Raw genomic sequence first — 15,824 nt, 5'->3', positions numbered from 1 at the left:
CCCCCACTCCTCCCCCATCCCATCTCTTCTTGCCCCCACTCCGCCCTGCCCCTCCTCTTCCCCACCTCTTTCCACCCCCTCCCCGAGCACGCCCCATCCCCGCTCCTCCCCTCCCTCCCAGCACCTCCTGCACATCACGGAACAGCTGATCACTATGGGCAGGAGGCACTGGGGGAGAGGAGGAGGAGTTGATCAGTGGGGCTACCGGCAGGTGAGAGGCTCTGGGGGGAGGGGGCGGAGCTTGGCTGCCGGTGGATGCTAAGCCCCATTAATTTAATTTCATAGGAAGTTGGTGTCTATGGTGCTGCCTCCCTCCCACAGTCACAGCCTTTCCCTGTGGCAGTGAAGGGCTCTCGCAATGGGAAGGCAGCAGGACACTGCACTCTGAACATAGCAGTGTAGATATGAGATTCATTGCTTGGATGTGTACAAAGCCATGTAGGGTATATACCCTAAGTTGCTGGCATGTCTTTTACTGCTTAAGCTGTGCATCACTATCAATAGTGCTATGTATACCCATGCTGGTGGGTGGGTGTGTGTGGGTGTGTGGGTGTGTGCAGTGTATGTACTCTACATGCCGCCGTAAGTGCAGACATAACCTTCTATGGGCACAATATTTCCTCTTGTGACTGAAAATCACTGCGGCTGCCACTGCAGACTCCTGACAGGGTTCTAGTCTGTGCAGTTGGCAGGACACATCATGTGTTAACCCTCAAGTTACAGGGGAACATGCCAAAAGTGATCGCGCTTTTCTGAAGATGGAGCTATAGTCACGCTAGACCTCACACAAAGGTGCGAAGTTCTGCACATTAGCTTCCCCAAGCGGGTGAGTCACTCAGGTCTGGAAACCAGGCAGATAGGAATGACCATGATAACTGCAGCCACTCCTCGTTCTTTGAGTATGCCCAGGAACAACTCAAGTGCCCGGTGATGGACCTGGAGATCACCGTGTGGGAGCTGGAGGAGATTCTCCCCAAGATGAGGAAGAAGCTGGAGAGCACCTCCATGAAGATGGCCAGTATGGACTTGCACAGATTCAGAGTGTTTAAAAAGAAAGGTGAGCACCTTGGAAGACCCTGCCAAGGGTATATGGCAGCAAATCAATGAGTGAGAGTTTGCTTCAACATAGCACTGCACACCCGCCCTCTTCCAGTAAGAAGCTCTGATACCTTGAATGATGTTGGAATAGGTGCCACTGCCTGTATAACTTTAGGTGCCTTATCTAAGACATTGTAAAGCAGAATGACTCGGAAACAAGTGTCTTATCTAAATTGCACAGATATTGCACAAGGAAAAGCCAAGTGTGTTATCTTAGGGGTTTACTCTGCTCTCTCAGTGAGGCAGATGGCAAAACTTCCTTCTCCATCTATGGCAGTAGAGTCTGACCCTTGGTGTGTGGCTTCGAAACAAGGTGTTTCTTTTTTGCTTGTATGGGACATTCCACTGGAGACATTATTGCAACAGGTTAAGGGGAAATGTTTGCCCAAGGGGAACAATAGAAGGGATTTGTATAAATTAAGTGTTTCTGTGTATCAGGGAGAGGTCAGAATATATTGGCCAGTGTTCAAGATCAAATGCTGTATCCTCTACTGATGGGCAGAATGAACTGAACAACAAACACAGTTGATCAAATCAGGAGGCCTCTCTTTTATTCTAATTATTTGAATTAATCAGTGTCACATAAAAGACACTCTGCTTTTAGAAAGACCCAGTCCCTGTCCTAAACCATTTACAGACTAAAAGATCAACAGACAAAGGGTGGGGGAAAGGGCAGATAATAGTGGCCAAGTGCTCAAGGGAATAGTTATCTATGACCTGAAAATTCCAAAGGGATTTTCCATTTCCTTGTTGTTATGTATCTCCACCATTAGAAGTAATGGAAATCCTCTAGGAGTAATGGCTATGGGGTATGGGAGATTATAATTCCAGAGATTTACTCAGTATCTCAGACTCAGGAGGGGCTGACTGAGACGGGAGTTTAAGTTTTCAAGTTATTTTCTCCAATTTAGAAGGAATGTTTCTTCTGGGAATATGAACACAACCCATCACAATCATACATGCTGCCCCCTTATTCTGGAAGACGTGTTGCCCAAAGTTGGTTTATTACAATGGACTATGGGTGCATCCAAGCACAGTCCTATCCTGTTTTAATTTCCCCAGGCACCCTTTATAATTCAGTCTCCAGTGACACTCAGTTTCCAGCCAGGATGAAACATCCATTCTGCAGCTTTGCCCCATCCCCAGATTACTTACAAATAAGCTAATTAACCAGTTTGCATACAATGGAGCTGCACAGAACTTGGCAGCTATGTCAATTCCCAGCCAGGAAGCTACACATGGACCATCCATTCTCTGCCTTTGCCCTTCTCCATGAACGATCATGCAACCCTCTCTATGCATTGACTCTCCGCCTATTTGCAGTAACCCTAAGATTCTTGGCGGGCTGGGACTCTGGCTTTGTTTCCTAAATATAGTCTAGGGATCCCTATCAAGTTTGGCAAGCTTTCCAAGGAAGAAAAAGAGCAGATAAGGAAAAACATGTGTCCTGTCCTTCTGACAAGGTGATAATGTAACACTAATGTGTATGCTAAATTAACCCCCCCCCCCTTTTTTTTTTTTTTTGCATGTAAAGTGTCTGTTTTCCCTGGAATTAGATGCATTTCCAGGGGTCTATTTTCCAGTGCCCTTTCTCTCTAAAGTTTGGATCTCTGATAGAAGATCAGGACACAGCTCTGGTGGGCAGGGCATGGTCTCAGGGCACGTACACTATAGCTGGGGGTGTAATATCCCGCTGGGGTGAACTTACACATGCTAGCTCTGATTGAGCTAGCAAGCTAAAAATAGAAGCATAAATCTGGCACTGCAGGTGGCAGCATGAGCTCACCACCTGAGAACAATCCCATCTGAGACCCTGGGTACGTACTCAGGGTGGCTAACCCATCGCACCACCCATGCTGCCATGGGTATGCTGCTATTTTTAGCATGCAAGCTCAATCATAGCTAGTGTGTATCATAGAATCATAGAATATCAGGGTTGGAAGGGACCTCAGGAGGTCATCTAGTCCAACCCCCTGCTCAAAGCAGGACCAACCCCAACTAAATCATGTCTACCCGAGATGGAAATAACACCTCCAATTGCAGTCTAGATGTATCCTTAGTAGAGTATGGATCTCCTGTAAACATACTACATCAGTGAGGATTTTGCAAGCTGTGTTTTGCTTGTTTGATTCTTGCAAAACTGCCAATGAAATGCTGCAGTGTGAAAGAGCCCCCAGGTCTGGGAGTGTAACAAAGTCTGTTCTCAGAGTGGGTGACACAAGAACAAGTTCTGGCAGTGAGCTCAGAATCAAAGATAGAAGATTGTTCACTGTAGGCTGAATTTAGTCAAACCTTCTTCCCAGAATGAGTTTTTCCCCCCCCATATCTTGGAAATCTGACCACTGCCCTTTCACTTTCCCTGCAGTAACTGATGTGTCAACGTGCAGCAGAGCTCTCTCCACTGCATACGGGCCAATCCTGAGGACTTTACTCAAGTTTAATCAGGTTAAACTGCCACTGAAGTCAGGAACAGCTTGTCTGAGTAATGACCTTGGGATTTCCCCCATAGAAGGGCAGGATCAAACCCAATGGGCCAAACCCCAAGACGTGCTGGGTGCCAGCAACTCCTAATAAAGTCATTCGGCCGAATCCATAGGTCTTTCTTTTTAACTCTGTCCTTCTGAGGCAAATTCCTACGGACTTCCTGCGCAAGTCCATGAGTGAATGAGGCCCTCAGGGTTTGGACAGATGAAAAGTGCAGTAGTCCAATGCACATCAAGATCCAGGTCCTGATTCAGGAGACTTAGGCCTGGTCTACACTAACCCCCCAATTCGAACTAAGGTACGCAACTTCAGCTACGTGAATAACGTAGCTGAATTCGACATACCTTAGTTCGAACTTACCGCGGTTCAGACGCGGTCCACACGCGGCAGGCAGGCTCCCCGTCGACTCCGCGGTACTCCTCTCGCCGAGCTGGAGTACCGCAGTCGACGGCGAGCACTTCTGGGATCGATTTATCGCGTCCAGACCAGACGCGATAAATCGAACCCGGAAGTTCGATTGCCAGCTGTCGAACTACTGCGTAAGTATAGACAAACCATTAGTTTGTGTGTTGATAAGGACACCTCAACAAGGGCTAAGATATTAATTAGAACTTTGGCTGAAATCCTGGCCCCACTGAAGTCTGTTGACCTGGTACAAACAATGAAAGAAAACACGTAAGGAAACAGGTTAATAAAGGACAAAGCATAAACTCACATGTGGTCTTGTGAATAACATGTAGTTAGTAGACAGAGAAATAGAAAGAAGAGTAATGTGTTATGAGTTTGAGCTGCAGCTTTGCTTATTAGCATACTTTCCAGTTTGTGGACAGATCATGATATGTTCAGGGACTGGATACAAAAATCAGTAAACTATAAAGCCAGATATAGTTTGAAATGTAATGGGTATGTGTCAGTGTGTTTTAGAATATGAATATAATCCGATTAATTATTATTCACTTTGGAGCTGTGGTACACCCCTGTACCCACCCCACTGCATTTGAGTTTGATCACCTCAGCTTAGTGTAGCTTTATGCCAATTTAAAAAAAATAAATGCCAGTGATGAGTATGGATTCAAGCTTATTTCTTGAGAGCCACATGGAAAAGGCCTTGGAGAAAAATCCCAACAAAGTCAATGGCCAAACTCCCATTAATTTCAGTGTGGCCAAGATTTCACCCCTTGCTGGGGTCAGAACACCTGTTTGCCAGGCCAATTTTTTTCCAAATTGACCACCGATTTTGGTGGCCACAGTAAGACGCAAGAGCCTGACTTTTCAAAGTGCAAAGCCTCCCAGTGGAGCTATGAGTGCAAGTGAGCAGGCCTCAGTTCTGAGTTCATTGATGTTTCTGTCACTAGCCCAGAGTAGGTGTCATGATGGGGTTGTCAGTCTCAGCAATTCAACTTTCTCAGTCATTCTGCCTTGTTTGTTTGTAATGGTTTTGCTATTGTGCAAACTTGTTAGCATTATCCTAGGAGTGCAAAACAAGGTAATCCTCTACCCACTTTCCTTTCTGATATTCTTCAGCATCACTGAACCACTTGTTTTCTTAGGGTATGTCTACACTACGAAATTAGGTCGAATTTATAGAAGCTGGTTTTATAGAAATCGGTTATATACAGCCAATTGTGTGTGTCCCCACATAAAATGCTCTGAGTGCATTAGTTCGGCGGACCGCGTCCACAGTACCGAGGCTAGCGTCGACTTCCGGCGCATTGCACTATGGGTAGCTATCCCACAGTTCCCGCAGTCTCCGCCGCCCATTGGAATTCTGGGTTGAGATCCCAATGCCCGGATGATGCAAAACAGTGCCGCGGGGGGTTCTGGGTACCTGTCGTCAGGCCCCTCCCCCTCCGTCACAGCAACGGCAGACAATAGATTCGCGCCTTTTTACCTGGGTTACCTGTGCAGACAACATACCACGGCAAGCATGGAGCCCGCTCAGCTCAGCTCACCGTCACCATATGTCATCTAGGTGCTGGCAGACGTGGGACTGCATTGCTACACAGCAGCAGCAGCTAACTGCCTTTTGGCGGTAGACGGTGCAGCATGACTGGTAGCCTTCATTGGCGATCTGGGTGCCGGCAGCCGTGGGGCTGGCAGCCGTAGGGCTGCATTGCACCAGCCCTTGCCTTTTGCCTTTTGGCAGTAGCTGGTTTATTACGACTGGTAACCGTCCTTGTCGGACAGCAGTGGCTGTCGATCATGGGCACCTGGGCAGACAATGATGGTTATCAGTCGTAGTATGCTATTTTCTGCCAAGCACCCAGTTTTCTGCTAAGCACCCAGAAGAGGCCGAGGGCGATCTGGGTGCTGGCAGACATGGGGCTGGCTGACGTGGGTCTAGATTGCTACACAGCAGCAACCCCTTGCCTTGATGATGATGGTTATCAGACGTAGTATGCGAAGTATGGGGCAACATTGCTACACAGCTGCAACCCCTTGCCTTTTGGGCAGAAGATAGTATATTACGACTGGTATCCATCGTTGTCATACTGCAGTGGGTATCAGATGGTGCAATAGACCTGAAGGCTAACTGCCAAGCGCCCAGTATTTGCTGCCAAGCACCCAGAAAATGCCAAGGGCTATCAGTCATGCTGCACCGTCGTCTTAAGATGTAAAAAATAGATTTATTCTGTATTCATTTGCTTCCCCCTTCCCTCCTGCTAAACCCAGGCTTTTGAGTTCAATCTTTGTGGGGGGGCCATTCTGTGTGACAGTTGTTTGTGTTTCTCCCTGATGCAAAGCCACCTTTCTTGATTTTAATTCCCTGTACCTGTACGCCATGTCGTCACTCGCCCCTCCCTCCCTCCCTCCCTCCCCTGGTCCATCAGATACTACTTTCGCGCCTTTTTTCAGACCAGACGCCATAGCTAGCACTGGGATCATGGAGCCCGCTCAGATCACCACGGCAATTATGAGCACTATGAACACCACGCGCATTGTCCTGGAGTATATGCAGAGCCAGGACATGCCAAAGCAAAACCAGGACCAGCCGAGGAGGAGGCGATTGCAGCGCGGCGACGAGAGTGATGAGGAAATGGACATGGACCTAGACCTCTCACAAGGCACAGGCCCCAGCAATGTGGAAATCATGGTGTTCCTGGGGCAGGTTGATGCCGTGGAACGCCGATTCTGGGCCCGGGAAACAAGCACAGACTGGTGGGACCGCATCGTGCTGCAGGTGTGGGACGATTCCCAGTGGCTGCGAAACTTTCGCATGTGTAAGGGCACTTTCATGGAACTTTGTGACTTGCTTTCCCCTGCCCTGAAGCGCCAGAATACCAGGATGAGAGCAGCCCTCACAGTTGAGAAGCGAGTGGCGATAGCATTGTGGAAGCTTGCAACGCCAGACAGCTACCGGTCAGTCGGGAATCAATTTGGAGTGGGCAAATCTACTGTGGGGGCTGCTGTGATCCAAGTTGCCAGGGCAATGAGAGACCTGGTGATATCAAGGGTAGTGACTCTGGGAAACATGCAGACCATAGTGGATGGCTTTGCTGCAATGGGATTCCCAAACTGTGGTGGGGCCATAGACGGAACCCATATCCCTATCTTGGCACCGGAGCACCAAGCCACCGAGTACATAAACCGCAAGGGGTACTTTTCAATGCTGCTGCAAGCCCTGGTGGATCACAAGGGACGTTTCACCGACATCAACGTGGGCTGGCCGGGAAGGGTACATGATGCTCGCGTCTTCAGGCACTCTGTTCTGTTTCGAAAGCTGGAGGAAGGGACTTTCTTCCCGGACCAGAAAATAACCATTGGGGATGTTGAAATGCCTATCGTGATCCCTGGGGACCCAGCCTACCCCTTAATGCCATGGCTCATGAAGCCGTACACAGGCACCCTGGACAGGAGTCAGGACCTGTTCAACTACAGGCTGAGCAAGTGCCGAATGGTGGTGGAATGTGCATTTGGGCGTTTAAAAGCGCGCTGGCGCAGCTTACTGACTCACTCAGACCTTAGCGAAAAGAATATCCCCATTGTTATTGCTGCTTGCTGTGCGCTCCACAATATCTGTGAAAGTAAGGGGGAGACATTTATGGCGGGGTGGGAGGTTGAGGCAAATCGCCTCGCCGCTGATTACGCGCAGCCAGACACCAGGGCGGTTAGAGGAGCACAGCAGGGCGCGGTGCGCATCAGAGAAGCGTTGAAAACCAGTTTTGTGACTGGCCAGGCTATGGAGTGAAACTTCTGTTTGTTTCTCCTTGATGAACCCTCCGCCCCTACACCCCCCCACCCGGTTAACTCTATACTTCCCTGTAAACCAACAACCCCACCCTCCCCTACAACCCTCCCCCCTTCGAGCACCACTTGCAGAGGCAATAAAGTCATTGTTACTTCACATTCATGCATTCTTTATTAATTCATCACACAACTAGGGGGATAATTGCCAAGGTAGCCCGGGATGGGTGGGGGAGGAGGGAAGGAAAAGGACAAACTGCAGTTTAAAACGTTAAAACTTTAACACTTATTGCTCGGGAAATCATGTGGGCTGGAGTGACTGGGTGGCCGGAGGCCCCCCCACCGTGTTCTTGGGCGTCTGGGTGAGGAGGCAATGGGACTTGGGGAGGAGGGCTGTTGGTTACACAGGGGCTGTAGCGGCGGTCTGTGCTCCTGCTGCCTTTCCTGCAGCTCAACCATACGCTGTAGCATTGGGGAGGAGGGCTGTTGGTTACACAGGGGCTGTAGCGGCGGTCTGTGCTCCTGCTGCCTTTCCTGCAGCTCAACCATACGCTCTAGCATATCAGTTTGATGCTCCAGCAGCCGGAGCATGGACTCTTGCTTTCTGTGTGCAAGCTGACGCCACCTCTCTTCTTCAGCCCGCAACTTCCTCTGTTCCTCCAGCGATTCAGCCCGCCACCTCTCCTCCTCAGCCCGCGATTCAGCCCGCCACCTCTCCTCTCCCTCATATTGGGCTTTTCGATAATCAGTCATTGACTGCCTCCACGCATTCTGCTGTGCTCTGTCAGCGTGGGAGGCAGTCTGTAGTTCTGTAAACATTTCATCACGTGTCCTTCGCTTCCTTTTTCGAATATTCACTAGCCTCTGTGAAGGACAACTATTTGCAGCTGGTGGATGAGAAGGGAGAGGTGGTTAAAAAAGATACATTTTAGAGAACAATGGGTACACTCTTTCACGTTACATTTAGCTGTTCACATTACACAGCAGATGTGCTTTCGTTACAAGGTCGCATTTTTCCTCTTATATTGAGGGCCTGCCGGTTTGGTGTGAGAGATCACTCACACAGTGCCAGGTCACAGATTTCAGCTTGCAGGCAGCCATGGTAAGACACAGTCTTTTGGCTTTTTTAACCTTCTTAACATGTGGGGATGGTTTCAAAGAGTACTGCTCTCATTAAGCATACCAAGCACCCGTTGGGTTGGCCATTTAAAATGGGTTTGCAATGTAAAAGGAGGGGCTGCGGTTTCAGGGTTAACGTGCAGCACAAACCCAACTAACTCCCCTCCCCCACACACCCAATTCTCTGGGATGATCACTTCACCCCTCCCCCCACCGCGTGGTTAACAGCGGGGAATATTTCTGTTCAGCAGAGCAGGAAGGGGCACCTCTGAATGTCCCCTTAATAAAATTGCCCCATTTCAACCAGGTGACCGTGAATGATATCACTCTCCTGAGGATAACAAAGAGCGATAAGGAATGGATGTTGTCTGCATGCCAGCAAACACCGGGACCATACGCTGCCATGCTTTGTTATGCAATGATTCCAGACTACGTGCTACTGGCCTGGTGTGGTAAAGTGTCCTACCATGGTGGACGGGATAAGGCAGCCCTCCCCAGAAACCTTTTGCAAAGGCTTTCAGAGTACATGAAGGAGAGCTTTCTGGAGATGTCCCTGGAGGATTTCCGCTCCATCCCCATACACGTTAACAGACTTTTCCAGTAGCTGTACTGGCCGCGATTGCCAGGGCAAATTAATCATTAATCATTAAACACGCTTGCTTTTAAAACATGTGTAATATTTACAAAAGTACACTCACCAGAGGTCCCCTGTGTGCCCACAGGGTCTTGGGTGAGTTCGGGGGTTACTGGTTCCAGGTCCAGGGTGATAAACATATCCTGGCTGTTGGGGAAACTGGTTTCTCCGCTTCCTTGCTGCTGTGAGCTATTTACATGATCTTCATCCTCATCTTCCTCGTCCCCAGAACCCGCTTCCCTGTGTGTTTCTCCAGTGAGGGACTCATAGCACACGGTTGGGGTAGTGGTGGCTGCACCCCCTAGAATGGCATGCAGCTCTGCGTAGTAGCGGCATGTTTGCGGCTCAGCCCCGGACCTTCCGTTTGCCTCTCTGGCTTTGTGGTAGGCTTGCCTTAGCTCCTTAATTTTCACGCGGCACTGCTGTGCGTCCCTGTTATGGCCTCTGTCCTTCATGGCCCTGGAGACCCTTTCTAATATTTTTCCATTTCGTTTACTGCTTCGGAGTTCGGCCAGCACTGATTCATCTCCCCATATGGCGATCAGATCCCGAACCTCCCGTTCTGTCCATGCTGGAGCTCTTTTGCGATCCTGGGACTCCATCACGGCTACCTGTGCTGATGAGCGACCTGTGCTCTCCACGCTCAGCAAACAGGAAATGAAATTCAAATGTTCGCGGGGCTTTTCCTGTCTACCTGGCCAGTGCATCTGAGTTGAGAGTGCTGTCCAGAGCGGTCACAATGAAGCACTGTGGGATAGCTCCCGGAGGCCAATAACGTCGAATTCCGTCCACACACACCCAATTCCGACCCCCTAAGGCCGATTTTATCGCTAATCCCCTCGTCGGAGGTGGTGTTAAGAAACCGGTTTAAAGGGCCCTTTAAGTCGAAAGAAAGGGCTTCGTAGTGTGAACGTGTCCAGGCTTAATTCGATGTAACGCGGCTAAAGTCGACCTAAACTCGTAGTGTAGACCAGGCCTTAGATAGATCCTAAAGTGTAAGGGCCTGATTCTCTGCTTTACACCAGTCTGACACCAGTGTTACTCGGCTGAAATCAGGCAAGATACACTGGCCTAGAATTGATGTAACAAAGTGGTGAACCAGCCCCCAAATGCTATTCATTTTCCTCACTGCGTTGTGTCATTAAGTCTCCATGTCTGTCTCACTTTATAGAGTATATTGATTAAATACAAAACATTGTTTTTCTTTCTGGCTGTAGCTAGGGGGATTCCATGCCCCTGGAGATTGGTATATTATCAAGCAAAGAAGATGTTTAACACCAAGAATGAAAACGGAAGGTTGGAAAACAACCTTCATAACATTTTGAAGCTCTTGGATGAGTAATTGATCCTCTGGAACATTAATTTGCACTCAGGGTAAGTCAGTGTCTTTGTGTCCAACCCCAATGTTTAGCATGTGCAAAACTGCCATCTCCAGCATTGCAACCATGGAAGGGAGCTCACTGCTGCTATAGAATCACACCTTTCTAGTACGCAGTGCCTGAAATGTCTAAATAGTTAGGACAGTGCGCTCCTAATCAAAAACAACAAGGAGTCTGGTGGCACCTTAAAGACTAACAGACTAACAATCTGTTAGTCTTTAAGGTGCCACCAGACTCCTTGTTGTTTTTGTAGATACAGACTAACACAGCTACCCCCTGATTCTAATCAAAAGAAATGTAGTTAGATTTCTGTACGATGTTTGACTAAGTACAGCATGACATCTGGATTAAAAAAACTAGAATGATATAAAATTAATATGAGGTCGGTGAGGTAATATCTTTTATTGGACCAACTTCTGTTGGCGAAAGAGACAAGCTTTTGAGCTACACAGAGGTCTTTGACCTGAAGAAGAGCTCGGTGTAGCTGGAAGCTTGTCTCCCTCACCCACAGAAGTTGGTCCAATAAAATATATTTCTTCCCCTACCTTGTCTCTCTAATATCTTGGGTTCAACACAGCTACAACAACACAGCAAAAATAAAATTGATATGGCCACATTGCATAAATTGAATAAATTTAATTGTAAATGAGGTATCATCATTGAGGAAATGTGTTACTAGTGGGGTCCCACAGGAACTGGTTCTTGGGTCCACATTATTGAACATTTTTATTAATGACCTGGGGAAAAAACATAAGATCATAAGATGTTAAGAGTAACAAGAAGGGTTTCTTCAGGTATGTTAGCAACAAGAAGAAAGTCAAGGAAAGTGTGGGCCCCTTACTGAATGAGGGAGGCAACCTAGTGACAGAGGATGTGGAAAAAGCTAATGTACTCAATGCTTTTTTTGCCTCTGTCTTCACAAACAAGGTCAGCTCCCAGACTGCTGGACTGGGCAGCACAGTATGGGGAGGAGGTGACCAGCCCTCCGTGGAGAAAGAAGTGGTTCGGGACTATTTAGAAAAACTGGATGAGCACAAATCCATGGGGCCGGATGCGCTGCATCCGAGGGTGCTAAAGGAGTTGGCGGATGTGATTGCGGAGCCATTGGCCATCATCTTTGAAAACTCATGGCGATCGGGGGAGGTCCCGGATGACTGAAAAAAGGCTAATGTAGTGCCCATCTTTAAAAAAGGGAAGAAGGAGGATCTGGGGAACTACAGGCCAGTTTCAAGCGGAGTGCCCCAAGGGTCGGTCCTGGGGCCAGTTTTGTTTAATATCTTTATTAATGATCTGGAGGATGGTGTGGATTGCACTCTCAGCAAGTTTGCAGATGACACTAAACTGGGAGGAGTGGTAGATACGCTGGAGGGTAGGGATCAGATACAGAGGGACCTAGACAAATTAGAGGATTGGGCCAAAAAAACCTGATGAGGTTCAACAAGGACAAGTGCAGAGTCCTGCACTTAGGACGGAAGAATCCTATGCACTGCTACAGACTAGGGACCGAATGGCTAGGTAGCAGTTCTGCAGAAAAGGACCTAGGGGTTACAGTGGATGAGAAGCTGGATATGAGTCAACAGTGTGCTCTTGTTGCCAAGAAGGCTAATGGCATTTTGGGCTGTATAAGTAGGGGCATTGCCAGCAGATCGAGGAACGTGATCGTTCCCCTTTATTCGACATTGGTGAGGCCTCATCTGGAGTACTGTGTCCAGTTTTGGGCTCCACACTACAAGAAGGATGTGGAAATATTGGAAGGAGTCCAGCGGAGGGCAACAAAAATGATTAGGGGTCTGGAGCACATGACTTATGAGGAGAGGCTGAGGGAACTGGGATTGTTTGGTCTCCAGAAGAGAAGAATGAGGGGGGATTTGATAGCTGCTTTCAACTACCTGAGGGGGGTTTCCAAGGATGATGGAGCTCGGCTGTTCTCAGTGGTGGCAGATGACAGAACAAGGAGCAATGGTCTCAAGTTGCAGTGGGGGAGGTCTAGGTTGGATATTAGGAAACACTATTTCACTAGGAGGGTGGTGAAGCACTGGAATGCTTTACCTAGGGAGGTGGTGGAATCTCCTTCCTTGGAGGTTTTTAAGGCCCGGCTTGACAAAGCCCTGGCTGGGATGATTTAGTTGGGAATTGGTCCTGCTTTGAGCAGGGGGTTGGACTAGATGACCTCCTGAGGTCCCTTCAACCCTGATATTCTATGATTCTATGATCATCACTGATAAAGTTTGCAGATAAAATGAAAATTGGAGAACAGTAAATAATGAAGAAGATAAGTCACTGAATACCCCAGTCCAGGTCCCACTTTTGCAAAATGCTGTTCATGATGTACTAGTGTAAACTAGTATCAGAAGGGTAGCCATGTTAGTCTGGATCTGTAAAAAGGGACACAGAGTCCTGTGACACCTTATAGACTAACAGACATATTGGAGCATAAGCTTTCGTGGGTGAATATGCACACATCTGACAAAGTGGGTATTCACCCACGAAAGCTTATGTTCCAATACGTCTGTTAGTCTAGTGGAAACTAATTCTGTCTCTTTAAGACAGGATGGGAATCCTACTAAAGAACTGAGAGTCAGTGAAAATGCTAATGACCAACCTGAAAAAGGGGAGGAGGAAGCAATTTCCCAAGCAGGTAAGATACAGTAAGCAGCTAAAGAAGGGCTGTTGAAAGATCACAACCCTCTAGAAGGGTGGGGGTGGACATGGATTTTTTGCATGCGCATAGCCCTGGAGATCACATGCAGCTCCACAGAGGGCCAGTCAACATGCAAGGTTCCCTCCCATCCTTACCTCATCCCCAAAGACAGAATTAAACTGAAAATCCTTACTGAAGGGGTCACTGAGAAAAACACTGAATGAAAAGGAAAACCAGTAACTGAACACATGTTAAGGTTCAGGGAGGAGTTGAAAGATACAATGAGTATGAAAGAAACCAGACTGTCTAAACAGAAGGCGTGGTCTGATAAAGATACTTGGAAACACCTCCCTCTCATAGACTTGCCCTGTCTTGCTTAGTACATTGAAACAAAGATGTGGGCACTTTCTTCTTCTTCTTCTTCTTCTTCTTCTTCTTCTTCTTCTTCTTTAGGTGTATTATGGTATCACCTAGGTGCCCCAGAAATTGACTAGGACCCCATTGTGCTAGGCACTGTACACTATTTATTAGGTGTATTATGGTAACACTAGGAGCTTTAGTCATGGCCAAGGCCTCCCGCTGTGCTAGCTGCTGTACAAACACAGAACAAAAATACAGCCTCTACCCTAAGGGGCTTCCAGTCTAATAAGGACTTCAAATTTGTTACCATCCTGCATACCACAGCCAATCAAATCATCATGCCAACAGCAGACATGGTACCCACACCCTACTCTCCCTATCGCATAGGCCCCTAACACTTCATCTCAACAGAAGTCTTTAATAGCTACTAGACATATAGGGAGAGTTGAACAGTTGTGATTCCATTCAGCAGAAGGCACTAGTGATACTTGAACACTTGTAAAATCATTACAATATTCTGTCTTCCTTATGACAATATCTTTATATTTAGATGGATTCATATATCTAATATTTTGTATTTACGCTAACCATAATGCTGAGATTATCATAATTGGTGCTATTTTTTAAAAGAGGTTATACATGTGTTAACTCTACTGAAGTCATTGGAATTACACATGGGACAAATTTGGCTCATTTAGTTTTTGCATCAGTGCTAGGAGAGAGACAACAATCATACAAGTGAACACATTCAACCCTGTACTTCCCTATCACTCAATAATTGTGAGCCAGGACTCAATAATAGTATACAAGAGAGCTGGCTTAATAGAATCACTATAGATAATTTATCTGATGAGTTTGGGAACTTTTATTTGTGATTGTGATTTGTTGTCATTTATCACTCACTTTCCTAAATGGATAAATAATATTCAGCAAATAATTTATTCATCAATAGCTTTTTGATCAGCTCTAGTACACAATATGCATGGTCACATTTTCATTCTTTTGTACACTGATGATGTTTAAGATACAAACTCAAAACTTCTTTATGGTGCCTGTGTTTATGATACAGGTACAGTCACTTACATAAAGTGCTTGAGACTACAACTACAATAAACAGACTCCAGCACTCACTTTTGACTGGATGCAATTTAAAGGGCTGAGTAAAGCAGGGGACTTCAGTGCAGACAATTGACTATAAATTGGCTAATGCACAGCCGGGGAAGTATTTATATAATAAAGTGAACCAATATTGCTAGCTACTTTGTGTCTTTGACTGTCACAGCACATAGTGGTCATTATAATATTTTACTGCCTTTATCATTTTAGCCTGTGATATTTCCAGGGAGCTTAAGGGAAATAGGTGCCCAGCTCCTACTGAAACACAGCTTACATAGTCATGTTTTTGCCACTCTTCCTGCATGCAAAACTCTTTTGACAATAAGGGCCCAGTTCTGTAGTCTTTACTTATGTGATAAATCCCATTGACTTTAATGGGATTGTTAGCATGGCTAAAGAATTACCTGCACAAATAACAGTTGTGTGACTGAGCCCCATTGCCTGAACATCCTTTATACAGGATTTTTAAAAACAGTATCAGAAAAGAAAGAAAAATGGATGTCAGTGACTGTAGTACTGTTCTGCTTCAGAGCAACTGTCAGGAGAGTTGGGTAAGCTGAATTCTTTTGTTTTCAATAAGTCTTTGAGCACTCAGGAATTTCCATCAGACTAGGAGAAAGTGAATATTGTGATGACCCTGGTAATTATAGGTCTGTCAGCCTGACATCAATCCTGGGAAAGATCATAAAGCTCATCCGGAAGGGGAGGGGCCTCATCCAGAAGGGGCGGGGCCTTTAAATCCCCAGGCCCTTTAAATCACTGCCACTACCCCAGGGCTTCAGCAGTGATTTAAAGGGCCCGGGGATCT

At 47.0% G+C, this 15,824-nt stretch overlaps 1 protein-coding gene across 1 annotated transcript in view; it reads left to right on the top strand.

The window, feature by feature from the left end:
• Window positions 1-930: 930 nt before the first annotated feature.
• LOC135893050 (butyrophilin-like protein 2) overlaps window positions 931-15,824 on the top strand; it is a 48,495-nt gene continuing 33,601 nt past the window's right edge. Inside the window, exon 1 of the mRNA XM_065420841.1 lies at window positions 931-1,057. Coding sequence (XP_065276913.1) covers window positions 931-1,057 — 127 coding nt within the window. The remainder of the gene's footprint in view (window positions 1,058-15,824) is intronic.

This window comes from Emys orbicularis, chromosome 21 (assembly GCF_028017835.1).
Source record: "Emys orbicularis isolate rEmyOrb1 chromosome 21, rEmyOrb1.hap1, whole genome shotgun sequence".
NCBI classification, from domain to species: domain Eukaryota; kingdom Metazoa; phylum Chordata; order Testudines; family Emydidae; genus Emys; species Emys orbicularis.
This window is presented reverse-complemented; position numbering and strand designations above follow the sequence as displayed.